Source organism: Nelusetta ayraudi, unplaced genomic scaffold (genome assembly GCF_046127955.1).
Source record: "Nelusetta ayraudi isolate G7.1 ecotype Tasmania unplaced genomic scaffold, CSIRO-AGI_Nayr_v1 ptg000026l, whole genome shotgun sequence".
In the NCBI taxonomy this organism is placed as follows: domain Eukaryota; kingdom Metazoa; phylum Chordata; class Actinopteri; order Tetraodontiformes; family Monacanthidae; genus Nelusetta; species Nelusetta ayraudi.
The window spans coordinates 1158506-1177441 of NW_027466076.1; the positions used below are offsets into that span (position 1 = coordinate 1158506).

Below are 18936 nucleotides of genomic sequence, written 5' to 3' on the forward strand. Positions count from 1 at the left end.
AGCATCCTTCTCACACATGATATCACCAACAACACTGCCAACGGCTACAGCCTATTGGCTACAATTCCTGAAAGATGTTGATGACTGACTGACATCACTGGCTACATCCTCACATACATAGAACTTTCAAGGTGATGTCACATTTAAGTTTCTGAATAGATTCTCATGTTGTAATGTCATACAGTATGGATGGTAATCAGAGATGTGTTAATTTAGTAGGATTAAGTATGACATCACTGAAGTCCTTGGTGTGAGATGCATGGCCCACTCAATAAGTAAAATAATATTCAGAGTGACTCTTTTGACAGTCACACAGTAAACGCCAGGTTAAGCGCACATTAGATGGACTTTTATTGTGAAGGAAACAATGATTTTGGATATGCAGGGTACTTGACAATACCACGACTGTTAGGTTGTATGAAGAGGTTTGAAGATGATGTGTAAGCGTATTTAATATAATGTAGAACACATAGTAGAAAAATAAGTGAATACTGTGTTAATCTCTTTACTCTTCAAACTGCACTTCCTATTTCCAGTTTATTTTTGACACATGTAACATTCAGAGTAGATTGGCTAATGGATGACAACCTGTCACTAATCTGCAGGTGCCCTCCTTAGATAGCCAACACAAAAGAAAAAAAGGAAAATACACCACCTTCTGGGGAAAGAAAACTTGATAGCAATCAAAACAAATAATATTCATCAAACTCAAAATATACACAAGGAAAAGTAAACAAATGGCTCCAACAATACATCTATATTTACATATACATACATATATGTATATACACACAGTACATAAATATGCACACAGTATATACATGTACATATATATTACTACTTTTTTAGAAATAGATATTTTAGTAAAGTAATGACTTTTGATACCCAATGGTGATCTCAAAGCAATGATATGTCAACATTAAAAGCTTCTCTACAACAAATGATATTAAAAATAAATAAAATAGACAATAATAACTTATTATTATTATTATTATTATAGTGATGAATTATATTATTATTGATCAAATCATAATTATTATTGTGAGGGGCGGACACTCATTGCATCACTCATCTCGACTTGTTGTAGTTTTGTCAGCCACAGCTAGATGGAGCTCTCCTCAATCTTCTTCTGATCCTCCCTCAACATCATCACATCACTTCCACCTGTAGAGAGAACAGACAGCAGGTTCACGACTCACAGCTCAGTCCTTGAACACATCATCAAAGAGACATTCACTGTTCATGGAAATAATGGATTCACTGCTGAGAAGAACCAGACTCTCAGTCACTTAACTGTGAACATATGAAAGTCATGTGACCATGGAGTAATGGACTGATAAGAAGGTGTGATGAAGATGAACTGATCAATGATTTAGTCCAGAACTGAGAAGAAGCAGTTTGGCAGCAGATGTTGGATGAATGAGGACCAGGCTGTCAGCTGGTAGTCACCATGTGATTGGCTGACCATCACAATCCTCCTGTCAAAGTGTGACTGGGAACACTGGACCTTTGCTGTGTTATGAACTGTGTTTGGTGCTGAATCCACCATCCACTGGTTCCAAACCAGTACTGACCTCAGAGTCTCCAGTTTAAAGTCTGGACTTTGCAGAAAATCTCGCAGCAGCTCCACGTCTGAATCCTGCAGCTGGTTCCGACCCAGGTCCAGCAGTTTGAGGTGGGAGGGGTTGGAATTCAGAGCTGAGACCAGCCAATCACAGCTGGTCTTTGGTAAACTGCAACTATTCAACCTGATTACAGAATAAACCAAATCAACAGGATTAGATAAAGTTATACAAAGATGTTATAGAGTGAATACAGTGAACTCACCTCAGAGTCTCCAGTTTACACTCTGGATTCTGCAGAAAATCACGCAGCAGCTTCACTGTTGAGTCCTGCAGTCGGTTCTCGCTCAGGTCCAGCTGTCTGAAGTGTGAGGGGTTGGACTTCAGAGCTGAAGCTAGCAAACCACAGCTGATCTCTGACAAACTGCAGTTCCTCAGTCTGAATAAAGAATACATAGCAGAGAGTAAAATGGACAGTTTGAGAGATTTATGTTCTATGTGTCTATTTTTATGTGATTGTGAGTCAGGGGTTGAATCGCTATTTACAAAAATAAAGTGATGATTACATCCACCATTTCCTGGCTTGCTCTTGAAATTCACAAGCAGCAGACGCCTTCAAGACCCTGAATGACTTCTTCAGCTCTGCACTCATCTCCGTCTCTGCCTTTTTTTCATCCCCGTTGAATATTTTTTTCCTGTGGTCTTGAGGGTTTGTTCACTGCACTTGGTATCTCCTGCTCTATGCTGTGTGTGTGTGCATGCTCGATACATCAAAACACTACACACTTTATCATAGTACGGCAGGGGAAAAAAACATGGAGCGAATACTTCCTTTGTAAATTCACAAAACAATGAACAAACTGAACTGACCCAAGATACTCCATGTTACAGTCTGGACTCTTCAGAAAACCACTCAGCAGCTCCACTGCTGAATTCGGCAGCTTTTCTGCACCTAGCTCCAGCTCTCTGAGGTGGGAGGGGTTGGACTTCAGAGCTGAGGCCAGCCAATTACAGCTGATCTCTGTCAAACTGCACCAACTCAATCTGAAAAAGAAATAAATAAATAATATTAATAAAGAATAAATGATGTAGAGTGATTATTGGTATTGATCTATTTGCTCAAGTTTTAATATTTAGTTCTATAACAATTTGTAATTTCAGAACATAAAATGGAAAACACTTTATCAAATAATTCAACAATCTAAAGAAATACATTTCTTTCTTCTGTTTAATTTCAATTCAGTAACATGAACATTACTTAACAGATAAAAATACTACTTGAAAAACTATTTGTTTGACAAAGTAAATGAAAGCTTACACAGAAAAAGATATTTGGGCCGCAAAGAAACATTTTGGAAGAATGAACCAAATTAGCTCATAAATTTGACTGAACAGAGTGAACTGACCTCAAAATCTTCAGTTTACAGAATGGACTCTGCAGAAAACCAGTGAGAGGCTCCACTCCTGAATCCAGCAGTTTGTTGTGACTGATGTCCAGCAGTCTGAGGTGGGACGGGTTGGACTTCAGAGCTCGAGCCACATAATCGCATCTGATCTCTGACAAAAGGCCCCTTAATCTGAAGAAAGAATAAATGATGCAAATTAAGAAGATTGAGAGTTAACAGTGTGTGTGTACTAATATAAAAGCAAACTTTATTATGACAACAATGCAGGAACAATCCAAACCAAATCTATGCTGAAATTATTCCAGATCCATCCTGGCAATACGATGGCAAAAGTTGGTGGGAACCTCACTTGTCCAGCACCATGTTCCAGATCAGGAACCTCATTCTGGACTATTACAGCTGCTTCAGTCTGAGAGTGACCTCAGGAACAGCAACATCACTTATGATGTGTCTATGTTGCACCTCAGGGTTTATGTAAAACACGCCATTGACCATCAATCGTCAATTTAAAAAAATAATTTGGTCTGGTGATGATGTAGACTACATAGCAGTCATACATCATGAAGGCGTCATAAGAGTGGGAAAGAAACTGAAGTAATAGTGCCCCCCTTTGACAACACAAAAGGACGGAGTTCCTGTTTTTCAAAATACTGATTATTGATTACACTGATTATTGATTGAAAAAGATTGCCGATGGAAAATGGACACAATGAACTTTCATTTCTGGATGCATTTGCTGATGTTTTGTTATATGAACAAAAATGTATTTTTGATGTTAATTCAACAGAGAAGATGTGATAAAAACATGAACTGACTTCAGAGTCTTCAGTTTACAGCCTGGACTCTGCAGAAAACCACTCAGCAGCTCCAACGCTGAATCCTGCATCTTGTTCTTGCTCAGGTCCAGCTCTCTGAGGTGGGAGGGGTTGGACGTCAGAGCCGTGGCCAGCAAATTCCAACTGGCCTTTGGCCAACTGCATCCTATCAGTCTGAATAAAGAATGAAAAGTTTTGTATGAAATATTGATTCAGATTCATCAATTAGTTCTTAATAGACACTTAATGAGCTTTACACACCAGTTATCTTGTTCCAGACCATTACAATTACACACAATGTTGTGAGGCTGTTTTGGATTTTCATATGCTGACATTCTGTCCACCAGTAGAAACCAGAGACTGACCTGAGAACTTCCAGTCTGCAGTTTGGACTCTCCAGTCCAGCACAGAGCAGCTTGACTGATGGATCCTCCAGTTTCGTCCCACTCATGTCCAGCAGTGTGAGGGTGGAGGGGCTGGACTCCAGAGCTGAGGCCACCACTTCACAGTGATGTTTTGAGAGTTGACATTTAGAAAGTCTGCAATGAAGGAGACCAGAGTGTAAAGTCATTGTCAGCATGTGATACTCTACTGATTGTGTGGAACTGATAAGACAAAATCAAGGAGGTCTCAGTGGGGGCAGAGCAAAGAAAACATGGGAATAACAAAGTTTTCCTGTTTTAGCAGTACAGCGTTAGGGTTAGGGTTATGATACCAGGACTTAAAGAAAAACACTTTTATTCTATTATCTTTAATACTGCTGTACTGTGCAATTTGCCTGTTCTTTCCAAATAAAAATGCATTCATCCATTCATCTTCTACACACTTCTACCCGCTTATTCCCGAGCTCAGGGTCACAGGGGTCTGCTGGAGCCTATCCCAGCTATCCCTGCAATGACACCATTCATTGCAGGGCCACATAGAGATGAACAACCATTCGCACTCACATGCACACCTACGGACAATTTAGAGTGTTCAATTGACCTCACATGCATGTTTTTGGATTGTGGGAGAAACCCAGAGAACCCGGAGAGAACCCACGCAGACACAGAGAGAACATGCAAACTCCACACAGAAAGGTCCCAGGCCTGGAATCGAACCCACGACCTTCTTGCTGTGAGGCGGCAGCGCTAACCACTGTGTTTTATAATGAGCAGCTTTATCTAGTTCAATGACTGTTGATGTGCACTTCTCCACTTACACAGCCTTCTTGCAGTTCCTCACAGCTGGAATCAGTCTTAAACTTCCCTCCCATGATGTCTTGTACTTCTGAAGGTCCAACTCATCCAGAACCTCCTCTGACATCTGCAATATGTAGGCCAGAGCCGAACACTGGATGTCTGAGAGTTTCTTCTTAGACCTCTTCTCTGAACTAAGAAACTCTTGGGCCTCCTGATGCACTGACTGATCCTTCACCTCCAGCAGACAGTGGAAGATGTTGATGCTTCTGTCAGTGGAGACATCTTTACTATTCATCGCTTTCAGGTTGTTGATGACCTTCTGTAAGGTTCCTGGATGGTTGTCAGTGTGACCTATGAGGCCTCTTAAGAGACTCTGGTTGGATTCTAGACAGAGTCCATGGAGAAAGCGAATAAACAAGTCCAATTGGCCATTCTTGGTCTCCATGGATTTCTTCATCATTCTCTTCAGGAATAAATCCAGGGATTCTCCAGTACGAACATATTTTATTCTCTTCCTGTTGGTGTGACAGTGGAAGATGTACACTGCAGCCAGGAACTCCTGAACACTCAGATGAACGAAGCAGTAGATGGTTTTCTGGAAGATCACACTCTCTCTTCTGAAGATCTCTGTACAAACTCCTGAGTACACTAATGCGTCAGTGACACTGAGACCACACTTCTCCAGGTCTTCACTGTAGAACATGATGTTTCCACTCTCCAGATGTTCAAATGCCAGCCAGCCCAGCTTCAGAAGAACCTCCTTGTCATCCTCCGTCAGCTCCTGTGGACCTGTGATCTGATGGCCTTCTTCATATTTTTGCTTCTTCCTCTTGGTCTGGACCAGCAGGAAGTGAGAGTACATGTCAGTCAGGGTCTTGGGCAGCTCTCCTGTCTGATTTAAGCTCAACATGGCCTCCAGAACTGTGGCAGTGATCCAGCAGAAGACCGGGATCTGACACATGATGTGGAGACTCCTGGAGACCTCGATGTGTGAGATGATCCTGAACACATCTTCTTTATCTCTGAACCTCCTTCTGAAATACTCCTCCTTCTGGTCATCAGTGAAGCCTCGTACTTCTGTCAGCCTGTCAACACAGGTCGGAGGGATCTGATTGGCTGCTGCAGGTCTGGAAGTTATCCACACCAGAGCCGAGGGAAGCAGAGTTCCTCTGATCAGGTTTGTGAGCAGAATTCTGACTGATTCCTTCTGAGTGACATCAGTCACGACCTGATTGTCCCCAAAGTCCAGAGAGAGTCTGTTTTCATCCAGGCCGTCCAAGATGAAGAGAAGTTTGCAGACATCCACCTGCTCTGATGTGAGCTTCTCTAATGTTGGATGGAAAACACGGAGCAGCTCCAGAAGACTGTAGTGCTGCTCTTTGACCAAGTTGAGCTCCCTGAATGAGAGAGGAACCACCAGATGAAGGTCTTGGTTCTCCAGGCCTTGGGCCCAGTCCAGAGTGAACTTCTGCACTGAGAAGGTTTTTCCAACTCCAGCGACGCCATTAGTCAGCACCACTCTGATGTCTCCCTGCTGCTCAGGAAAGGCTTCAAAGATCTTGCTGCAACTGATTGGACGGTTATGGAGGCTCTTCTTGGTCTTGGTCTCCAGCTGCCTGACCTCATGGTCTCTGTTGACATCTTCACTCTGTCCCTCAGTGATGTAGAGCTCAGTGTAGATGCTGTTGAGGGGAGGTTGAATTCCTGCTTCATTGGTTCCTTCACTCACATGCTCACATCTCCTCTCCAGACTGATCTTATGCTGCTGTAGAAGCTCCTGCAGATTATCAACCACTGGAACACAGGAAAGGTAGGAGACGAAAACATCAGTGTGACAGTGTGAGAATTATTTTCTGTCCACGATTTGAAACTGAAAGCATTCAAACTTCATTTTTCAGCTGATTTGATGAAACTGTTGCTGCACCTGTGTGATTGTCTGAGTGTTTGCTATAAATGTTCCTCAATGAATCTTCTCACTGGAGGTCTTGACATGATCTCAGTGTAACCCTGTTAATTATTTTTATTATATTATATTGCTAAATCATTTTATTTTGAAGAGATTCATGGGGAGAGAGGAGAGGAAGGACTGATCAAGGGAAGGTATGATTGGTCTGTGTTCGGTTTGTGATTGGTTGGGATGTGATGTCAGGTGATGACCGGCGAAAGGAACCAAGATAGTCTGGCTGCAGACCTGCACTGTCAGGACCGGAAGTTAAATTAAAGCCTCTCAAATTAAACGCTTTTGTACCAGAAGTTGATTTAAAGCCTTTCAAACCAAAAGCTTTTATTAATTAAAATATTTTATAACAGAAGACGTGACAAAAGAGGGTACTTGGCGTACTGTGAGTGTCAAGAAGCACAGCAGCAAAAAAAAAAACAACAACATACATATATATAGAGAGAGAGAGAGAGAGAGAGAGAGAGAGAGAGAGAGAGAGAGAGAGAGATATTATACTGACTGCGCAGTATATATATATATATATATATATACATATATATATATATACATATATATATATATATACATATATATACATATATATATATATATATATATATATACATATATATATATATATATATATATATATGTATATATATATATATATATATATATATATATATATATATATATATATATATATATATATATATATATATATATATATATATATATATACGTATTTATATATATATATATATATATATATATATATATATATATATATATATATATATATATATATATATATATATGTTAGGGATGCACCGATCCGATACAGGGATCGGTATCGGATCCGATATTGAATAAAATTCTAGATCGGGTATCGGTGACAATGAGCCGATCCAATGGCCCGATCCATAAGAGCAGTTCCGTTCTGTCTATTTCTATGCTGTGCGATGCGAGTGACGTCTGCGACAAGGCAGCGGCAGTGCGGTTGACGCGGTTTTCAAAGTGGAGCGAGCGAAAGGATCCGCCGTCTGGAACTACTTTACGTTACCTCAGCCATCAAATTCCACGGCTACGTGCAATATCTGCACCGTTAATGTTCCGATACACATACTAGACGGTAGCTTTACAACCGATATCTGGAGCTCCGACGTTTCCCCCTTGTCGCTTTTCAGCACACTGGCTGGATGAGAGTTTCGTTCCACGCAGTGCAATGTTAAATGCAGCGAACTTTCGTGGGTCACACACGAGCGACGCAACTGCCGCGAGCCTGAAGGATATGTTTGACAAGTGGCAAATTCCGTTGAGCAAAGTCCATGTGATTCTGAGGGACAATGCCAGCAACATGAGAAAGGCGATGGACAACATGGCAGTGCGTAGTGTGGGCTGCGTCGCACATACAGCTGGTAGTCAACAGGGACTTCTCTCACAGCGCGCAGTGAGTGATGCCGTTGCATGTGGGGGAAAAAAAAAATGTTACCACTGACTTTTTTTTTTTTTTTACCAAGCTATTGAAGCTATTCTGTTATTCAGCTGGTTTTGTAATGGGTGTTAAAGTTCTGTTTGCACAATTGCACTACACTATAGCTGATTGCTGTTTACCTTGAATACCTGCCATTCAAGCTAATGAAGCTATTGTTTTGTTTCTCAATTTCAGCTCCTTTACTATTCATTTTACATTGCACTTTGAATTCCTAATTGCACTGACTGAACCATTTTAATGAGGGTTTGTTCCTTTTTCATGTTGTTTGACCAAGATAGTTAAGTTATAGTTTTCTTTTTTTTTTCTCAGTTTCAGCTTCTTTTTCATTTTAAATTTTGTGTTATACTCCTAATTGCACTGACTGAACAGGAAGATATTTATTTATTTATTTTCATGTTTGACTTTGACAAAGCTAGTGAAGCTATTTGTTTATTTTGAATTACTGTTATTACAGTATTAAATAACTTTTTCAGTAAATCTTGATCATTTTATTTGTTTTTAGAAAATGAGGAAAGTCTGACATTGCCTTGCACAAAAAGACTGTTTTTTTCTAAACAACAAGACATCATTTGTTAGGTGATTCAATGCTGTTTTTCTGTATCGGTATCGGATCGGTATCGGCCGATACTAACTTCAGATATCGGTATCGGTATCGGAAGTGAAAAAACTGGATCGTGCATCTCTAATATATATATACATATATATATATATATATATATATATATATATATATATATATATATATATGTATGTATATATATATATATATATATATATATATATATATATGTATATATATATATATATATACATATATATATATATACACACACACACACACACACACACACACACACCATATATACATATACATATATCAGGTAAATAGATACCAGAAAAGGCCCCGGCTTTGTTTTTTGCTCTCTCTTTTTTTTAATTTATATTTTATTATATTTTATTTGTTTTCTAGGCAAACATTCTGAAAAGATCTCGTAATTATGAGATAATCTCTAAATTACGAGAAAATATCTCTTAATTAGGAGATCCTGATCTCCTATTTAAGAGATCTTTTCTCGTAATGACGAGATAAAATTAAAAGGAAACTTCTAACTTCGTAATCAGCGGCAATGATGACACCATCGCAGTTAAACTTTTTTTTTTAATTAGAAAAAAGAACGGACTGACAACAAATAATGTTTCAAAAATATAAATCTGAAACCAAGTACAGCGGGAAGCAATTCTATCTAGATTCCCTCTTGTGTTCAGTGATGACCGTAATACCTAGTATAAACCTAAAGCAAGCCGAAAGCGAGCGCCTGCTGGCTCGATCGCTTTTAACGATCTGTTGACTTGACAACTGTTCGAGAACGTCAGAAGAACAATCCTAACTATTTGAGATGCCTGCGCAGTGTAGACATACTAATATTAATACCATCCCCAGTGTATTTCCCAGTGTCTCTAACCGAGAAGGTAGCAATAGCAGATTAACTACTGTAGCGCCATCGTTGCCGATTGATTACCGATTTAGACGTTTCCATTATTATTGATGATGATGATGATGATGATGATGACGACGACGATGATGATGATAGTAGTAGTAGTAGTAGTAGTAGTAGTAGTAGTAGTAAAATCTCGTAAAAGATCTAATTATAGTTGAGTAGATGCTACACCAATCAGGCATCTATCATAATTACGAGATCCTGATCTCATAATTAAGAGAAAAGACAAGATCCTGGTGTCTAAGTTTTATTTAGTGAATGCAACGCGCTTCCGTAAGAACAAGCTTTCGATTTCGATTGAATTTTCAGTTTTAACTACGACGATTATGATCTACTCCTGGTAGCTTTCATAACTTTGTGTACCCCGTGTTTTATGAGGTGGATTTTTATCGACACAAACACAACCATTGAAATGGTGCAGGTGGACCTCTCAGTGCAGGCGGGTCCTGACAGTGCAGGTCCTGCAGCCAGACCCCTCTCAAAGGAACAGGTAAAAGAGAAAAGACAACGGAGGCACGGGTGGCGTGTATGGGACTCCGCAGCGACAAAAAGCTTCGAGTAATTTTAGAGACTGTCTGCAAACTCATAATCACATTCGCTAAGCACAGTGAATGTGCCGTTGGAAAAACTAAACCAGCTTTTCCAAATAACATGTGGTTGCCTTGTGGTCTCGTCGTGGGAGCATGACGGTTTGACTGTTTGACTGCCAGTGTGAGTCGTCGCCATCGTCGCTGGAGATCGATCGCCCAGGCGAACTTAATTTTATTTAAAGTGTTTGTATTTTGTGTATATGTTTAAATATTGTGTTATTTATAGAACTTAAAGATATACATTACAATCAATAATCTAAAATTACATTAAAGAATTAACTAATTAATCCAGAAGCCTACCCTTGGTTATGTGGTAGTGCTCCATCAGGAATGAGATGTGAAGGATGTGGACAGTCTTACTGTGAGCAGTCTTGATGTGACTGGCAGTTTCCAGTCCTGCTCCACACTGAGGAGGTCCAGGTTCTTTACTGAAGAATAGAAGTTCTTCTTTGGAGTGGTCACTCTTCAGAGACACACCGCTGAACCCTGGAGCCTCTGCTCTCTTTTCCTTGTATTGAACTCTGCAACGCAAATATGCTTGTGTTTAAAACATGATTGTTTTATAAATTATCTGCTGAAAGTCATTAATAAATCTCCAAAAACTGCTGTTTCCAATCAGGAGGAATATAAAAGGTTCTTCCTCCTCCACAAGATTCCATTTTTTCCCCAGACAGTCAACAGTTTGAGGAGTGCGTCAAAACCTTAGTTACATTTACTGAGTCAGTCCAAGTTTTCTTACTGTGTCTCAGGGGCTCCAGGTTCTTTACTGAAGTGTAAAGGTTGCTTTTTTGAATGGTCACTCTTCAGAGACACACAGCTGAACCCTGGAGACTCTGCTGACTGTCCCTGGAACTGGATTCTGCAACACAAACATGGGTGTTAAGTTTATATTGAAAACTTTATGGTGCTCCTCTCACATCAGGTTCCAGTTTTTCCAGACAACCAACAGTTTGAACAGTGAAACAAACAGCAGTTACAGTTACTGAGTCAGTCCAAGTTTTCTTACTGTGTCTCGGAGACACCAGGTTCATTACTGATGTTTTGAGGAAGACCTTTGGAGTGGTCACTCTTCAGAGACACACAGCTGAACTCTGGAGACTCTGCTGCTCCGTCCTCTTCTTCCTCCACTCGAACACTCAGTGATTCTGAATTCAAACAGGAAGCGAGACAGTGAGCTCAGAATACTCTGAGTTCTCTTGTACTTCTCTTCCCATTTACTCACATGTGATTGGTGTGTGAGGGTGTGTGGGTGTTAGTGTTTTATTAGGGTTTTTTTTTTTTTTTTTTTGCAGAAGTAGCTTTACTTTGGTCCCAAATGTTTACCAGATTGCAATTCAAACGTTGATGGTTTCCTTTGATGACAATGGTTTCCTCTATTCCTTCTATTTAAGTCAACCTGAACAATTGGTTGTTTCTCTCCAGTGATGGTTGTTTGGTTTTGGTCCACTTAAAAAAAGAAAAAACAATAACAATAACATCACCTTTTAAATGTTGTATTTTTTTGGTACGAAAATAATGTAACGATAATTTCAATTCTGTCTTCTGTGCATGTTCATCCCGCATCGGACTGAAGACACGCACAAACACACACACACACACACACACACACACACACACACACACACACACACAGCTACTTTACAGGTTTCCGCTACTTAACCTAACCTTAACTTAAAGTTATGAAAATTCATTTGCCATTTTCATCAATGCTTATCACTCATTCCCCATAATAAAAATGTTTCAGTCACAGCTTCGGCAGTCTCTTGTGCATCCTGTTGTTGTGCCTTTTCTCACGCTCCATAGCACCTTCTTTCGCTCAGAAAGCTGTTGTGGTCAATCAGCAGTAGACGCATTTCCTGCACGTCTGACTTATTTTCTCACCTCCTCCTTGCGGTGTATCTGTGATGACATTCAATACAACAGGTTTTGCAAAAGTGAAAGGGTGCATCCTGTTTCTTGCAGCTTCTTACAATTCAGCTGTGCAAGCGGTTATGGACTTGTGTCCCCTGTGGTTTGGAACTAAACAAGCTCTCATATATTTCTCACACAAGCTATCATACAAGAGTCATGTGAGATCTAAGGAAGGGTTGACAAGAAGAGCGCCACTGCCATCTATTGTAGTGGATGTGGGGGGGATACACCCCACTATTTGAGAAGCACTGCCTTAACGTGACCCAAGAGTGGACAACAGTAAGAACTGACTTCGTAACTCTCATGAACTTAATGACCATCGTGGTCATGGCGAGTGGTCACAAGGATTGGAACTTTACAACCTCCGGACTTTCTCACAGCAAGTTGTGGCTGCAGGCAAAACCAGGGTAAAGAGGAAAATTTGTCTCTCTGCCAAATAAGGACTTGCTTCTTGTCTCTGACATTAACCGGAAACTGGGAACCAAGGCTGCAGCAACATCCAATGAGGCTGGGGTGTGGAGACTGGGCAGCCAATCAGAGGAGGACAACATCGAAGTGCGTTTGCATGAAGAATTGGTTCATTTTCTATGTAATAAAGACTGGGTCAGGGATAATATAGCAGTCAGACTTCATGTCCTGACAAAACATTGTTGATGTTAGGGTTTTGAACTCGACCCAGCGCTCTGTATACTTGTGTTATGGCCGTTGCGAAACAGCCAAATATGTGTGCCCCCTCTTCACCTTTCTCTCTCTTCCAAGCTGGCTGTCTGCACCCTGACACACTGTGTATTGCCTCGTCTCTTCTCCACTCTGATTGGTGCTGTGTCTGGGTAGTTCAGTCCTCCACACAATGACCCCTGCACCTGCCTGATTGGTGTAGCATCTACTCAACTGCTCAACTCCTGCCATCCACTTGAGACCAGTGGCTACAAAGTCATTGCCATTCATTCTGTCAGTGGCTGTCATCTGGTAGAGTCTGCTAACTTTATGTAGAACAACTAACAAATATTTTTTTATTAGTTTTACTATTGTAAAAATATATTATCATTATGACTCAGTTTAATGTACATGTGACACACTGGTCCTTTGAAACATTCCAGTAGTCGGCTAAAAAAAAAAGAAAAAAAAAGCACCAACATCATCACAACAACTTTGGGCCGGTGCGACTTCCACTCTCACATCCACAAAAGTGTGGATGGGCCTCGTCCTAGCCTGGATCAGTCTGGGCTTCACACGTCCACGCTGAGCAGAGCCCGTAGAAAAGGTTTACAAGATGCTCAAAAGCTACCAATTTCTTGTTAACACACTGAGTGCACACCGCTGTGCACAGCGTACACACTGCACACGCAAAATCATCTGATCTCATCTGATGCAGAGTTGCTCCTTGATCACGTGACATTTGTCCGAATTTTTGGCACGAGTGGCGTCGGATCAGCAACGCAGCTGGATGGCCCGATTTTACATACTCAGCGCAGGCAGCTGATACTCACCAGAATAATTTACTAAAATTATATGCACTCCTGTTATTAAGTCCAGTTCAGTCTGTTAATGTTGACAACCGTTTCAAACGAACTTTAATAGCTGTGTTGCTAAGCCTAATAACTTAAATAACAAGCTTGAAATTTACCCGTCCCATTTTCCCCTTTATTGTTTTTTCTCTGTACTGTAAATCTTCTGTCTAAGAAGAAATCTGAGGCTGCTGTTCTGAGAATGAGCTACCAAAGCTTTTTCTGAATAAATCTATAAAGATCCATTTATGGAAAGCTGTGATGAAGGCAGTTTTGTCTTTAATTATATTCAACAATATAACATATTTTACCACTTTTGATTGATTTTTCTAACTTTAATACACTAAAGTTAAGGCTATATACCTAATTTCTAGTAAGTGGCCCAGCCCCTCTTATATTTTTTATGTATATGGCCCTCAGTGAAAAAAGTTTGTTCTGTCATACAGTATGGATGGTAATCAGAGATGTGTTAATTTAGTTAGCTCTCTTTACGTGCCGTAAATGTGCTGATTGTGTGGCTGTAAAAAGATTCACTCTGAATATTATTTTAACTATTGAGTGGACACACACACACACACACATATATATATATATATATATATATATATATATACATACATACATACATACATACATACATACATACATACATACATACATACTCTCGTACATAGTTGTATTAGGGTGGGTCTTTGTTTTGGTACATTATATTTATTTTTACAGTACTGTGTTCCATGTTGAGTGTATCAATAATACACATGTAATATTTTAAAGATCATGAAAATTAATTCTTAATTTTAGCACATAATTTGGTCATAAAATAAAAGAAACAACAGAAAATGTAAGGAGCCGTTTGGAAGCCAAAAGAGCGTGAGAGTCAGCTGAGTCAGTCTCTTGGCTGAACGGCATCGTGATCTTGCATGATCAGTGTTTACTCTTTTTTTGCTAATTTCCTCTACTTGCATTTGCTCCCCGTACATTTGCATACCATTGCATTTATTTCTATCTTCGTTATAATCATTAGTGTATGTCAATTGATTTCTTTTTTTCATATTTGACTAAAGAAAAACAGAGTTTCCTCTATAACGTTATAGAGCGTGTCGATGTATTCTACATCGTGTCCATCGGGGGGCGACCATTGATCATCTCCGCCGCTCACCTCTACTTGAGACGAAGAAGACGTTCGGAAGTCAACGATCCACGGCGGGAAAGAGTTTTCCCTCGACCGCTGGCTGTTCAAAGCTCTCAACAGCCAGCTGTTAAACGGGCCAATCGCGTCTTTGTCTCCATGGAGACCCAGACGTCTGCCGCGTTGCACGCGGTTCCTCCGTACGGACACGTTCTCGCCAGCGAACGTTGGAGAAACACGTCACTCAGTGACGGCTTGAAAGGTAGGTAGACGTCGCCCAACATCTCCCTGTGTCATCGATTAATACAGCTCGACTGGCCCAGTGGTGGAACGGCTGTCCGACATGTGACGTCAGGGAGCACCTTCGCCTGGTTCCTGCGCCAGGAAGACGACACTCGCTCGCGCCAATCGCCGTGTACAATAGTCCATGTTGAAGTTTGATTTGACGCTGACGGCAGATTGATAAATATTGTTTTTTCCAAACGTGTTAAGATGAGTTCTACTTCCGGGTTGTTGTTTTTTTTAGTTTATAATTCAAATGATGGGAGATTTTTCAAACTCCTGGTGCGCTGCTGTCTAAAAGAAACTCCTGCTTTGTTAATTGTGGGTTTTCTATTGACTGTTGTTGAACTTAAAGAGTTCTAATTTTCTTTTAATATATTTTTAAACTGATTTTTGAAGCTGTCTAATTTTGTGGTTGACAAATCAGTCTTATCAACGCTACAAACCAACGACAGACATTGTACAGAGACATAATATCCAAAGGACTTGGTTGTCAATTCTTATTTGTTACAATCAACAATAAATAAAATAAAATCGAAACAAATTAACAAATTGATTTTAACAACTTCAATTTACATTCTGTGTTTCGTGGCCCTCCGATCAACTGGCCACTTGTCCCTGCCTTCGCACTGTGACAGCTGGGAGAGGCTCCAGTAGACCCCCACAACTCTGAGTTCAGGAAGGAGCAAACTCATAATCACATTCGCTAAGCACAGTGAATGTGCCGTTGGAAAAACTAAACCAGCTTTTCCAAATAACATGTGGTTGCCTTGTGGTCTCGTCGTGGGAGCATGACGGTTTGACTGTTTGACTGCCAGTGTGAGTCGTCGCCATCGTCGCTGGAGATCGATCGCCCAGGCGAACTTAATTTTATTTAAAGTGTTTGTATTTTGTGTATATGTTTAAATATTGTGTTATTTATAGAACTTAAAGATATACATTACAATCAATAATCTAAAATTACATTAAAGAATTAACTAATTAATCCAGAAGCCTACCCTTGGTTATGTGGTAGTGCTCCATCAGGAATGAGATGTGAAGGATGTGGACAGTCTTACTGTGAGCAGTCTTGATGTGACTGGCAGTTTCCAGTCCTGCTCCACACTGAGGAGGTCCAGGTTCTTTACTGAAGAATAGAAGTTCTTCTTTGGAGTGGTCACTCTTCAGAGACACACCGCTGAACCCTGGAGCCTCTGCTCTCTTTTCCTTGTATTGAACTCTGCAACGCAAATATGCTTGTGTTTAAAACATGATTGTTTTATAAATTATCTGCTGAAAGTCATTAATAAATCTCCAAAAACTGCTGTTTCCAATCAGGAGGAATATAAAAGGTTCTTCCTCCTCCACAAGATTCCATTTTTTCCCCAGACAGTCAACAGTTTGAGGAGTGCGTCAAAACCTTAGTTACATTTACTGAGTCAGTCCAAGTTTTCTTACTGTGTCTCAGGGGCTCCAGGTTCTTTACTGAAGTGTAAAGGTTGCTTTTTTGAATGGTCACTCTTCAGAGACACACAGCTGAACCCTGGAGACTCTGCTGACTGTCCCTGGAACTGGATTCTGCAACACAAACATGGGTGTTAAGTTTATATTGAAAACTTTATGGTGCTCCTCTCACATCAGGTTCCAGTTTTTCCAGACAACCAACAGTTTGAACAGTGAAACAAACAGCAGTTACAGTTACTGAGTCAGTCCAAGTTTTCTTACTGTGTCTCGGAGACACCAGGTTCATTACTGATGTTTTGAGGAAGACCTTTGGAGTGGTCACTCTTCAGAGACACACAGCTGAACTCTGGAGACTCTGCTGCTCCGTCCTCTTCTTCCTCCACTCGAACACTCAGTGATTCTGAATTCAAACAGGAAGCGAGACAGTGAGCTCAGAATACTCTGAGTTCTCTTGTACTTCTCTTCCCATTTACTCACATGTGATTGGTGTGTGAGGGTGTGTGGGTGTTAGTGTTTTATTAGGGTTTTTTTTTTTTTTTTTTTGCAGAAGTAGCTTTACTTTGGTCCCAAATGTTTACCAGATTGCAATTCAAACGTTGATGGTTTCCTTTGATGACAATGGTTTCCTCTATTCCTTCTATTTAAGTCAACCTGAACAATTGGTTGTTTCTCTCCAGTGATGGTTGTTTGGTTTTGGTCCACTTAAAAAAAGAAAAAACAATAACAATAACATCACCTTTTAAATGTTGTATTTTTTTGGTACGAAAATAATGTAACGATAATTTCAATTCTGTCTTCTGTGCATGTTCATCCCGCATCGGACTGAAGACACGCACAAACACACACACACACACACACACACACACACACACACACACACACACACAGCTACTTTACAGGTTTCCGCTACTTAACCTAACCTTAACTTAAAGTTATGAAAATTCATTTGCCATTTTCATCAATGCTTATCACTCATTCCCCATAATAAAAATGTTTCAGTCACAGCTTCGGCAGTCTCTTGTGCATCCTGTTGTTGTGCCTTTTCTCACGCTCCATAGCACCTTCTTTCGCTCAGAAAGCTGTTGTGGTCAATCAGCAGTAGACGCATTTCCTGCACGTCTGACTTATTTTCTCACCTCCTCCTTGCGGTGTATCTGTGATGACATTCAATACAACAGGTTTTGCAAAAGTGAAAGGGTGCATCCTGTTTCTTGCAGCTTCTTACAATTCAGCTGTGCAAGCGGTTATGGACTTGTGTCCCCTGTGGTTTGGAACTAAACAAGCTCTCATATATTTCTCACACAAGCTATCATACAAGAGTCATGTGAGATCTAAGGAAGGGTTGACAAGAAGAGCGCCACTGCCATCTATTGTAGTGGATGTGGGGGGGATACACCCCACTATTTGAGAAGCACTGCCTTAACGTGACCCAAGAGTGGACAACAGTAAGAACTGACTTCGTAACTCTCATGAACTTAATGACCATCGTGGTCATGGCGAGTGGTCACAAGGATTGGAACTTTACAACCTCTGGACTTTCTCACAGCAAGTTGTGGCTGCAGGCAAAACCAGGGTAAAGAGGAAAATTTGGCTCTCTGCCAAATAAGGACTTGCTTCTTGTCTCTGACATTAACCGGAAACTGGGAACCAAGGCTGCAGCAACATCCAATGAGGCTGGGGTGTGGAGACTGGGCAGCCAATCAGAGGAGGACAACATCGAAGTGCGTTTGCATGAAGAATTGGTTCATTTTCTATGTAATAAAGACTGGGTCAGGGATAATATAGCAGTCAGACTTCATGCCCTGACAAAACATTGTTGATGTTAGGGTTTTGAACTCGACCCAGCGCTCTGTATACTTGTGTTATGGCCGTTGCGAAACAGCCAAATATGTGTGCCCCCTCTTCACCTTTCTCTCTCTTCCAAGCTGGCTGTCTGCACCCTGACACACTGTGTATTGCCTCGTCTCTTCTCCACTCTGATTGGTGCTGTGTCTGGGTAGTTCAGTCCTCCACCCAATGACCCCTGCACCTGCCTGATTGGTGTAGCATCTACTCAACTGCTCAACTCCTGCCATCCACTTGAGACCAGTGGCTACAAAGTCATTGCCATTCATTCTGTCAGTGGCTGTCATCTGGTAGAGACTGCTAACTTTATGTAGAACAACTAACAAATATT

The 18936-nt window shown here is 40.6% G+C and overlaps 1 protein-coding gene across 2 annotated transcripts; it reads right to left on the minus strand.

The window, feature by feature from the left end:
* Positions 1-327: 327 nt before the first annotated feature.
* On the minus strand, positions 328-16489 carry LOC142890018 (NLR family CARD domain-containing protein 3-like). 2 transcript variants are annotated; one of them, XM_076028757.1, is made up of 12 exons: positions 16316-16489; positions 11494-11632; positions 11227-11346; positions 10848-11008; positions 4985-6758; positions 4149-4322; positions 3784-3957; positions 2969-3139; positions 2433-2606; positions 1828-2001; positions 1575-1748; positions 328-1164 (listed from the first exon to the last, which is right to left on the minus strand). In XM_076028757.1, exons 1-12 carry the CDS (start codon positions 16338-16340, stop codon positions 1155-1157), a joined length of 3270 nt encoding a protein of 1089 aa, XP_075884872.1. In that variant the 5' UTR covers positions 16341-16489; the 3' UTR covers positions 328-1154. The 2 variants fall into 2 exon arrangements, with proteins under 2 accessions (XP_075884872.1, XP_075884871.1); XM_076028756.1 differs by having other exon boundaries at positions 10788-11008.
* Between the last annotated feature and the right edge of the window lie 2447 nt (positions 16490-18936).

Excerpts from the sequence above, each read along its gene's own strand:
- LOC142890018 (XM_076028756.1), bottom strand. The coding sequence starts at position 16,340 with ATGGAGCACTACCACATAACCAAGG. Across the intron at positions 6,759-10,787 it reads GCACTACCACATAACCAAGG|TGGTTGATAATCTGCAGGAG; the intron begins GTAGGCTTCTGG and ends CCTGTGTTCCAG. Across the intron at positions 1,749-1,827 it reads TGTAAACTGGAGACTCTGAG|GTTGAATAGTTGCAGTTTAC; the intron begins GTGAGTTCACTG and ends TTCTGTAATCAG.